This window comes from Conger conger, chromosome 3, assembly GCF_963514075.1.
Source record: "Conger conger chromosome 3, fConCon1.1, whole genome shotgun sequence".
Taxonomy (NCBI): Eukaryota; Metazoa; Chordata; class Actinopteri; order Anguilliformes; family Congridae; genus Conger; species Conger conger.
In genome coordinates, this window is record NC_083762.1 from 75,678,168 (window position 1) to 75,690,182 (window position 12,015).

The 12,015-nt window shown below is 46.1% G+C and overlaps 1 protein-coding gene across 1 annotated transcript in view; it reads right to left on the reverse strand.

Moving 5' to 3' along the window:
- Positions 1 to 280: 280 nt before the first annotated feature.
- The window catches only part of LOC133123899 (ATP-binding cassette sub-family B member 6-like), a 37,454-nt gene continuing 25,719 nt past the window's right edge, over positions 281 to 12,015 (reverse strand). The window contains exons 16-20 of the mRNA XM_061234604.1: positions 9,252 to 9,426; positions 8,401 to 8,513; positions 7,792 to 7,886; positions 4,907 to 4,975; positions 281 to 2,759 (exon numbers count right to left, since the gene is read on the reverse strand). Coding sequence (XP_061090588.1) covers positions 2,609 to 2,759; positions 4,907 to 4,975; positions 7,792 to 7,886; positions 8,401 to 8,513; positions 9,252 to 9,426 — 603 coding nt within the window. The 3' untranslated portion in view covers positions 281 to 2,608. The remainder of the gene's footprint in view (positions 2,760 to 4,906; positions 4,976 to 7,791; positions 7,887 to 8,400; positions 8,514 to 9,251; positions 9,427 to 12,015) is intronic.

Sequence of the window (12,015 nt, forward strand, 5' to 3'; positions counted from 1 at the left end):
TATCTGGAACATTCCTTGACATGCGTATTAGAGGTTGACATATTCTTTGAGTTTAATGTTTGAGAGAAACGAATGCACCGGTTGCCGATGTTCATGTTCTGCTGTTCCATTCACACAATCAGAAGTCGTAGAAGAATAAGACGACAGTTGGAATGAATGCTATAATCACAAATGAAATTTCCCGATTCGCCACATACAAAGTTTTTCTTTGATTAACACAATTTGCAGATTTACAATTAAAAAATATATTTGAAAAGTCGTAAGGAAATAAATCATACAGTTTTCAAAACAACATACTTATTTATTGTAAATAAATAAAACCAATTACATTGACATGGTCTGGAAAGTAGTTCAAAGTGTGTCAATCAACTTAAACCTTTTCAGAGAAATACAATAACCTAGCAAATGGTTCCACTTCATATATACATGCAAACTTAAATGACCACGAGCAATCAAATTCCAAATATGACCCCTCTCAAGGTTAACAACCTATCACAACCCAGAAACATTCATTTTTATCAGGGCAGAATAATGACCGTTATGTCAATAGATCATAAGAAATAAAGTGTGTCTGCCGTTGCCATTTTGAAAATCAGAGGCACGCTTTATTTACTGGCCACTTGCCCCCAGCGAATCACCTTTAATTAAGCATTACACAAGCACTAGCATTCCCTTAGTCAGTTTGAACAAATACTCAAAACACCACCAGTAATTAAAAATCATCATTGGGACCCGAAAACAAAATATATTGAACACAACAGAATATATTGCAATGTACTGAAAATGAATACATAATCAAAATCTGAAAAGATAGTGCAACACTTCCCGATATAGGAGCAGATATACAAACTATTGCCACATTTCCAGATATTGTGCAACATTTAGTTTTTTAAATACACTGTTGGGATATATCCAAAAAATCCATTTACAATATATTGCAGTATCTTGAGAAGCGTCCTAAATGGTAAACGATAAGTGCTGTTCTGAATGGATGAAAGAACCACTGTTCATTTTCCCTTCTTATATTCCCTTTGGACCTATTTCAGCAGAGGAGACATCATTACTTACATGTGCACTCCCAATGCTGACTTAGTACTGCAAGGCGCGCGCACACACACACTCACACACACACACGTACTGTACACACACACACACACACACACACACACACACATACATACTGTACACACACACGTACTGTACATACACACACACACACACACATACATACTCTACATACACACACACACATACTGTACACACACACACGTACTGTACACACACAGACATGCGCGCACACACGCACACACACACACACACACACACACACTGTACGTACAACTCTATACACAGATCATCAAACTCTCTCCCTCCACTTCAACATACTGCAATGTTGTGTTCACTATAATATTTAAATATTTGTTAATCTCACAGAGAATGAGACTTTCAGGTGGAATTTATTATTTACATTTTTCACTTAAAATCATTCTTAAATTCCTAAAGGTAAGTGACCTAGAATAGCTCAGCCAATGATTCAGCTGGGTGGCACGGATGGTGCCGTGGGTAGCACTGCCGCCTCACAGCAAGGAGGTCCCGGTCGGCCGGGGCCTCTCTGTGCGGAGTTTGCATGTTCTCCCCGTGTTTGCGTGGGTTTCCTCCCACAGTCCAAAGACATGCAGGTTAGGCTGATTGGAGAGTCTAAATTGCCCGTAGGCATGAGTGTGTGAGTGAATGGCGTGTGTGCCCTGCGATGGACTGGCGACCTGTCCAGGGTGTATTCCTGCCTTTCGCCCAATGTATGCTGGGATATGCTCCAGCCCCCCTGCGACCCTGTTCAGGATAAGCGGGTTAAGATAAAGGATGGATGGATGATTCAGCTGCAGTGCAACGCATCCCAGAAACGCATCACAGACCACACGACCACAAGCAGAAGTAGGAAACCCAATGTAAATGATTTGTTGAGGTATAGAATGCGGACTGATTCTCAGCTTCAGTAGAAAGCACAAAACCCAAATAATTAACGAATTATTTTTTCTCATATCATTTTGTCCATTTCAACTAGGAATAGAAGGCATAATTAAAGAAATTAAAATTAAATATTTCTGATTGTGCTTTTAGTGTGCAGTGCTTCGGCCCAGAATCATAGGAGACCAGCACAGACAAAAGAATATGATTCCAGAGACTTACATATGTACACTACCTTAACTTCTTTCTTCTCCTAAAACCCCCCAAAAAATAAAGCTACATCTTTTCCCAACACTGTTGTTCCGGATCACAGACCTGTATTTCAGAACAAAAGCCTGGTTTGTATTTAAAGTAATGCATTAATTACTTTTGAGTGATCCCAAGAGGAAGTAACAAGGAAAGATTCTAAACTGATTGTATATACAATTTATACACTTAGAAAAAGGCCACTACAGCGCGTTTCAAATTAAAGTATAAAAATACCCAATAAATATACAATAAAATATCTATTAAAGCAGGTGACACGGTTCGAAATTCAAACAGTCAAAATGTCTCGTCCGAGCAGACGCCTTATCCGTACAAAATATACACGGGCTAAACCCCGCTCGCCCTTACTCCGCCTCCACCTGCCACTCATTGGCTCTCAGTGACCCCTGTGGCCTGTGATTGGCTGCAGCTTCTCCGTCTGCCGATCCTTGGTCTCCGTGTCGGAGGCGGAGTCAGACTCAGCGGCCTGCTGCTGCTTGAGCCACATGTCGGAGTAGAGTCCTCCCTTATCCATCAGCTCCTCGTGCCTGAAACAGGAGAAGAAGAGCGGACGGGGCGGTGAGAAACAGCACACCCAAAAAAGGAGAGCGGAGAACGATCGCTCATTCTCGGATGAGGTTCTGACTGACACTTTTTTTAATACAAAATGCAGAATTGAAAAGGCTGCGTCTGCTCGGAGCCCGTTCACTTCGGAGCGCAATATCTCAAAAGCGCTCAGAACCACGCAGACAGAACCTTATAATTCTCAGCTCACGAAAAGGTCCCAATTACTGCAACGGTCCGGGGGGAAATAAAATCTTCTCTCCTTGCAATTAAAATGCATTTTTTCTTTTTTTTCTTTTTTTTGGAAATCATCAACGTTTCGGCAGTACGCCAAGTGGGGAAAAAACAAAAAAACAAAATAACAAAAAAACAAAAAAAACGCTGCTTTCTTGTGGCCAATCTGCAATTCTGTGGTCACATCTCCACTTCCTCTGACTGGTCATGTCTTACTTAGGCGGCGCTGCTCGTTTTGATCACAGACGTCGGGAATGAGGTCAGGCTCTTTGAACAGCTGGAACTGGACACGGACAGAAGGGCCTCGGTGCAACCTTATCCTCAGCGAATCCATACGGCCCTTTCACGGGGAACGGCGCCCCTTAAAAAACACCTCGTCTTCAAAACCGTGCGCTAATGAAACCAAGCTCCGGGGGGGGGGGGGAGGTTCTGCACCAAACACACTTCACAAACCCAGAACGGAAAGCATGAATAAGTAACCCCACCCCCCCCTGCACTGCCCCCCACCTCCTGACCTCCCCCCACCCCCGCCCCCACCTCCACCCATTTTATTTTTATCCTTCGGCTCATTCCCCAGACTTTGAGGACCTCTCCTCTTTTGTCTTCCACCTGTTAGGCAGGTGAGAGACACCCTCAGGACAGGAAGAAGGTGTCTCTTAGTCAGGCCATCTTCTTAAAAGCATCCCCCCCCCCCCGGCCCGGTCTCTTCCTGTGAGTGTATCCCGGCCCCCCCCCCCCCCCAGGTTAAAACCCTGTGAGCGGCTCTTACTCGGCAGAGCCTGTCAGTCAGGGTTCAGCGGACCGGTGTGGGGTTACAGGGGGGCAGGGGATCAGATATCAAAGCACCAATCAGACCGGAGCGCGTTCGAGCGAGCCGCGGACGCTGTTTACCCAGACAACCCGGCCGGAGCCACTGCCGCCCGCGCGGTCGCCCCAAAAACACACATCCTGTCTGGAGACGGGCGCGCACGACGCCCCAGGTGAGGCCTGATGGGAAGATAACGCCACTCAGAGGATACATTTACACACCCGTCCCTCTTTTCCCAGGGGGCCGAGCGGGTCTGTAAGCCAATCACGCGGACACTCCGCAGGGCACATCTTTCAGCGAATCAGAGCTCAAAGAGTTTTAATGGTGCCTTTAGTGCCGTCAAACGGATGCAACCAAGATGAACAACATGTTCATCCTTTAGGGTAGGAAACGTAAAGACTGTGTTTGACTTCCTTATCCACAATCCAAATTTAAGTTTAAACACAATTATCAAGAGGTGAAGTGACTCTATTTATATAGTGCTTTTACCCAAAGCGCTTTACAATTGATGCCTCTCGTTCACCCATTCACAAACACACACACACGCACCAATGGCGACTGGCTGCCATGCAAGACACAAACCAGCTCGTCGGGAGCAATTTAGGGCTGGGTGTCTTGCTCAGGGACACCTCGACGCACCCAGAGTGGGCGATCGGACCAGCAATCCTCCGACTGCCAGATGGCCGTGCTTATCACTTTGTTGAACATCACTCTGGATAAAATACCCATAATGTAACATAATGTAATGTAATCTAATGTAACATAATGTAATGTAATCTAATGTAACATAATGTAATGTAATGTAATGTAACATAATGTAATGTAACGTAATGTAACATAATGTAATGTAATGTAACAATGAAATGTAACATAATGTAATGTAATGAAACATAATGTAATGTAATGTAACATAATGTAATGTAATGTAACATAATGTAACATAATGTAATGTAACATAATGTAATGTAACATTATGTAATGTAACATAATGTAACATAACATCATGTAATGTAACATAATGTAACGTAACGTAATGTAATGTAACATAATGTAATGTAACATAATGTAATGTAATGTAATGATACTCACCGTCCCCGTTCAGCGATCTGGCCATCCTTCAGAACCAGGATCTGGTCAGCCCCGATTATAGTGGAAAGCCTAAGACAAAAAAAAAACCTCTTCAACCAGACAAGCAAGGAAATATCTATGACTTTCAATAAGAAAAAGCATAAAATGTTCAACACTCTGCCATGTCAAGACACATTAATGAAAGTAAACATGAATTGAGAACCTGTGTTTCTTTGATGTCCCTTTGCACATGCAGCGACTCGACTAAGAGGTTGCATTTCTGTTGTCTTGACACTGATATGACAGTGGGGAGTTATAACTTAATTTGCTAAAGTGTTATTTACACAACGATTAGGCTGAATTTAATCTCATAATGGCTTCGGTGACTGACGGCACCAAATGTGTCAACAAATGCAAACGGTTTAAGTTTCCTCTTTGGGGCTTGGGCGAGATGGAGAGATTAGAGATATCACACATTAAAGGACCAACTGTTCTGATAAGAATCACAGGATATCTTAACAGAAACCTGTAGCCTCTCAAACCCAACCTGTAAGCACCTACACAGAGAAATGCTACTCATTAGTAATGAAAATATACACTTTCTCAGGTATACTCTTTGCTTTGAATGTACACAGCACAGTTGGCACGTAAAGGGAATTTGCGATGAGGTTTTATAAATGCCCTCAAGAACCATCACGTATACAGTACATAAGTGTTAGGTACCCTCGATTTTTTAAAGATAAATCTGATAATAGAGGTTTATTTTTTTCTGCATTAGTGTGTCAGTACAAAAGAGCAAATTTGAGATTTCCAACCACTCCTTTTCCCCAACAAAAAACACAGTACTGTACAACAGGATGAGATAATTATTTGATTATTTGACCTGAAACAAAACAGGCTGGTCTGCGGGATTGGGCATAACTGTGAGCTTCAATAACCCAACCACACATTTCTGACGACAAACAGTACAGCAGAAAAATGTGTTTTACAGTAATCGTTCTCAGGTGAACCCCACCCCAAACCCACCTCCGACCCCGCGTTCCCTGACCCCCCCTTCCGGGAACCACACCCCGCCCCTTCTCCAGGGCGCCGGCCGAACCCCCCCACCGCGTCTTCAAACAAAGCCGGGAGGGGGGGGGGGCTTTACTGATCGCTCCCGCCCGGATCAAAGGGCAGCCCGCGCGCGGAAAAGCTTGCGCGGGATCAAAGCTGCCCGGGCTCGGATCAGAATGTGTTTACAATGTTCTTTCTGAAGTGAAAGACAAAGAAAGAGAGGGATACAGAGAGAGAGGAGGAGGAGGAAGAAGAGGAAGAGGAGGAGTAGAGAATGGGACAAGGCAAGTCTGTCGGCGGCTGTGGTTGAATATGGCCGTTCTCCTCCTCGTGGAAATGAAAGGCAGAACAACACTTCGGTATTCACCTTCAAGCACACACACACACGCACACACACGCAGGCATACACACACATGTACATACTCACACACACACACACACTCGCCCACACACTCACACACACTCGTATACACTTGTACACACACTCACACTCGTACACACACTCACCCACACACACACACACACACACACACACACACACACACGCAGACATACACACACACGTACATACTCACACACACACACTCGCCCACACACTCACACATACTCGTATACACTTGTACACACACACTCACACTCTTACACACACTCATATACACACTCACACACACACACACACACACACACACACGTACATACTCACACACACACACTCGCCCACACACTCACACATACTCGTATACACTTGTACACACACACTCACACTCTTACACACACTCATATACACACTCACACACACACTCACACTCACACACACACACACACACACACACACTTGTTATCGCTGGGGAGGCGGGGAGCGAGGTGAACTCTGTGTGAACCGCAGTGAGCTGTGTAAAATATTAATGGACTCTCTTTATGAGTGACGCTGATGAAGTCTAACACTGAAAACTCTTAAAATGGCAGATGTCTGTGGGGACCGGGCTGGGGAGAGTTTATTCTGCTAAACGCACCGTCGAGTCACTTCACACAGCGGCTAAAGACCACGCGCGGTTCAGTCAAATCGTCAAACACCTCGGGCTAACACTGTTAGCACAACAACCTTCCACTACAAGGACAAACTGTTCGATCTAATTAGCTCTCAAGATGTTCCGCAACAATAAAAGGCAGATGGCATCCTTCAGCTCTCCGTCAATAGCTGATGTTATCTGTCAGATAAGGCCAGGGATTTAGAGCAGTTAAGTAATGGATTTTTCATTTGTATTCATTCATTCGTTTGTAGTTTCCTCTCATGTTTCAATGCTTCAGTGACTGCAGGTTAGGCAGAATGCGGGTGCGAAAAGTTAAAATCTGTCTTTTGTGAATTCATCCGAATTTATTCTTATATCCTCTCTATTTGTTTAAAAGTCACCTCTGGTGGTTCGATAACAAAATAGATACGAAATCAATCAGGACAGAACGATTGATTGGCAGAGTACACGCACGGCATATTTCCAAATATCTTCATACACGTACTGACTCTCTGTTGGAAGTGTGTAAGAATAATGACAAGCCTTGTGTACACCGACAAAAGGATTTTCAGGTAAACTGTCATGGGATTCTTGGGTGCAGACCTGGGCAAATGTAATGGTTTTGAAATCATATACTTTTCTGTGCTTTACTGCGCTTGAATCCAAAACAATTATGTATTTGACCCAGGTCTGATACACACACCGACTTTCTTTTGGGAGCGGACGTGAAAAATGCAACTTCATACGGACACGGCGCACAAGTATTTTCAGGCAAACTGACAAAGAGTCCCAGCTGCTAGTGAGAGCCAGGTGGGTTACGCAGGTGAGGCCTGGTGCTCTTACCTGTGTGCCACCACGATGGTGGTCCTGTTGGAGCACACCTTGGTGAGGCTGGCCTGGATATTGCGCTCCGTCTGGGTGTCCAGGGCGGAGGTGGCCTGAGGGGGGGAAAGAGCGCCTCGTTTTACAGGGTACAACATTGTTACAGGTCCCACATCGTGGAAAACCCAATTTCCCTCGCTATTTGGATTATAAAGGAGTTTTAGACACACGGTCGGCAAAGAAATCCACACAATCCGGACAGAGGAACTGTGCCTTCGAACGAGCCGTTTGGATTTCACAGTGTGACATCACAACTATACGCTCATTTGCATATGTCCGCCCACCTTGTAGCAGGAAGACATCGAAGCACTCGGCACAGACTGCGCTTCGTTTGTTGGAGCCAGCCAGCCAATCAGAACAGAGGTTCATTGAGATTACTGAGCCTTAATGACACAATCACTGAAACAACTGAGAGACACTGAAGACTGGACATGTAAAACTGGAGAGAGATTGTTTTCGATACGTAAAAACACACAAACGTCTTACGGATATCAGGACCTAAAATAAACAGTGGATCGCTGTCAGATATGGGAGCTTTCAGTGAACCGACAGCCCCTCCCCACCACGCACCTCGTCCAGCAGGATGATCTGCGGGGCTTTGAGGATGGTGCGGGCGATGGCCACCCTCTGCTTCTCCCCCCCGCTCAGCTTCAGACCCCGCTCCCCCACCTGCGTGTCGTAGCCTGCAGGGGGCGACAGAGAGGGACGCTGGTGACATCACGGCAGGCACTCCACCCTGCTCACGTCAGAGACCGGTTTATTTTAATCTACTTAACCGTTATTTAACCAGGCCAGTCACACTGTGACCGAGACTTCTGTGAAAATATATATACATATTGCCAGCCTGTAGCTTAGTACCTAAGGTGCTTGCCTAGGATCTGGAAGGTTGGTGGTTATCGCTGACATCGACCCCCTAAGATGGCAAAAGTTAGCCCCCTAACAGGCGAAGATCGCTAATATAGCTAACATAGGCTAAGATGGCTAATGTTGGCTCCCTAACATAGGCTAAGATTGCTAAGATCGCTAACATAGGCCCCGTAAAATAGGCTAAGAGTGCTAAGATTGCGAATGTAGGCTCTCTAACATAGGCTAAATCACTAACCTAGACCCCCTAACATAGGCTAAATCACTAACCTAGACCCCCTAACATAGGCTAAGATCACTAACCTAGACCCCCTAACATAAGCTAAGATCACTAACCTAGACCTCCTAACATAGGCTAAGGTCGCTAACCTAGACCCCCTAACATAGGCTAAGGTCGCTAACCTAGACCCCCTAACATAGGCTAAATCACTAATCTAGACCCCCTAACACAGGCTAAGGTCGCTAACCTAGACCCCCTAACATAGGCTAAATCACTAATCTAGACCCCCTAACACAGGCTAAGGTCGCTAATAGCGGTGGTGGTGGGAGCAGCGCACCGTCGGGGAAGGCCTGGATCTTGTCGTGGATGTCTGCGGCGAGCGCGGCCTCCTCCACCTCCTGGTCGGAGGCGGAGACGCGTCCGTAGCGGATGTTGTCACGGATCGTGTCGTTGAAGAGGACCGTGTCCTGGGGGACCACGCCGATGTGCGCCCGGAGAGACATCTGTTTCACCTGCAGAGAGGGACACACACACACACACACACACACACACACTGTGAGCATGAGGCCAACGTGCAAACACTGTAACTTTTGTAAGGTTTTGACTCCAACCCTAACATAGCACACCTCGTTCAACAACTAGAGCAGGGCTGCCCAACCTTGTTCCTAGAGATTTACTGTCCTGTAGGTTTTGACTCCAACCCTAACAAAGCACACCTCTTTTAACAGGGAAAGCAGAGCTGCCCAATCATGTTCCTGGAGATCTACTGTCCTGTAGGGTTTTACTCCAACCCGAACAAAGCAAACCTCCTTCAACAGCTAGAGCAGGGCCACCCAACCCTGTTCCAGGAGATCTACCACCCTGTAGGTTGCCTTTAGACTGGGGGGGGGGGGGGGGGGGACCAGAGAACCTGGAGGAAACCCACACAAACACGGGGAGAACATGCAAACTGCACGCAGACAGGAACCGGTCAGCAACCGTCAGCAGACTCGGGGGGGGGTGAAGCTGCTGCTTTCTCGCAAATTTCAAAACATGAAAAGTGAAATTCGGGGTGAGGAGGGGTGGGGAGGTGGGCACGGAGGGGTCCAGAACTCCGGGAGATCTGAGAGCCAAATTACAAGGCCTGACGACAAACTCCGGACGGTGCTCCCAGGTTGGGCGGGGCACCGGTAGGGGCGTGGAGGTGGCCCCCTGCCGAGATCCAAGGGCTGGCAGACGCTGTAGGGCAGCGGCAGCTGACATCAAGGGCTGAGAGCAGAGGGGATTCTGGGACGGGGCGGGGTCGGGCAACAGCTGCACGCGCCCTCCGCACTCTCTCACAGCCTTACACAGGGGTCCCGACAGACAACCCGGAGCATCGAGTGCAGCGTTGAGGAGGGTAGAGTCCAGAGTGGGGCCCAAACCGAACCCAAACCATCTTCCTGGAGATCTACCGTCCTGTAGGTTTTCACTCCAACCCTAACAAAGCACACCTCGTTCAACAGCTAGAGCAGGGCTGCCCAACCCTGTTCCTGGAGATCTACCTTCCTGTAGGTTAACACTCAAACCCTAACAAAGCACACCTCATTCAACAGCTAAAGATCTCATTAAGTTGCTATTCTCGGAGAATAAGGCGTGCCAAACTAGGGTTGGAGTGAAAGCCTACTGGACAGAAGATATCCAGGTACAGGGTTGGGCAGAACAGACAGCATATCAAAGGCTGTTTTTATCAACGCTGAGGGGAGTTCACAGGTCACCAAGGGGTCTACAGTGAGGACAGTGACACAATTTGACATCAATATGGAGTGAATCATGTAGGACTAACAGCCCTTTAATTTAGTGTAACTATCCAAATACTCACAGACATCTCTGTATGGACCACAGGTGTGAGGTAGAAGAAACAACAGAAGTTTTGGTTCCTGGGAGAGAGTCCCTCGTGTTTCTGGTCTACACAGTTTTGTGTAAAAGCCCCAAAATCTACGCCTTCACAATACTCAGATATTCCTTTCCAACACGGTATGTTCTTGGGTGAAATACGTAATTGTTTTGGATTCAAATACTTTTCTGTGTTCAATTGATCTTGCCTGGTGCAATTACCCGTCTGTCTGACCTCGCCTCGGCCGAGGCTGTTCTCTTGGCCCAACAGCTTCTTATCTCCAGTATCGACCGAGAGACAAAGACCTCAAAATCACATTATAAAACAGGAATGGACACAGTCGATACCCAATTAACCTGAGATCTGCAAAAACAGATTACTATAAAAGTCGAACGGGCAGAAACAGACGTCCACAGTAACGTAGCGTAATAGACAGGCTTGTTGCAGACATAGCACATCGTGGTTACGGCTTGCCCAAGGACAAAGAACTGCACACTGCTCTCTCGCGCTTAACTTAAACCAGCGGCGATTTCTTGATTGCAGATGTGGTTCGACATTCTAGCATTCACCATATGCTACGATTTGCTGGGGCACAGATTTCAGACGGATGGAAGGTAGAAAATTTTGATTATTAAGAGTGGATTATTGCCAATAGGCCATGCTGGGACTCTGGAAGAGGATCCATAAAGTGTTGAGAGCACAGAGAAACAGCCAGGACAGCCAGGACTAGCCAAAACAAGACCAGGGCATCGCCCATTCACGGTTTGAGATAAATTTCATTCGCACTTCAAATGTCAACCGACCAATCGAACAAGCCCTTCCGTCGAGCCTTCTTCCTACAAAGGAAGTGTATTTTTCAATTAATTAACATCAGACAGAGCAGGGCAAGATGAGGCCAATAGCAGCCAAATGAGACACAAATGGCCTCTTCAGAACTCTTCACAAGCTGCCTTTTGAACTCTCTTAATAAGCTTGAGTGGTGCACTCGTCCACTTCCTGTCATGGCTGTGGTCACAGGCAATTAATATTCATTAACGACTGTACTCAAAAGGAATTTGTTTGGGAGGTGGCTAATGAGGATGTCGTTAGCGGTGTGATTTACAGCAGGATGCTTTTGTGTAAAAATGCCCGAATAGAACCAATACATACAGCAGAGGCAGTACAATGCTATTTTTTTTTTGTATTTGTATAATCATTAAGGGTTTTGTTGAGTAAAATAATGCTCTAATAGGCTGTTATTTAAAAC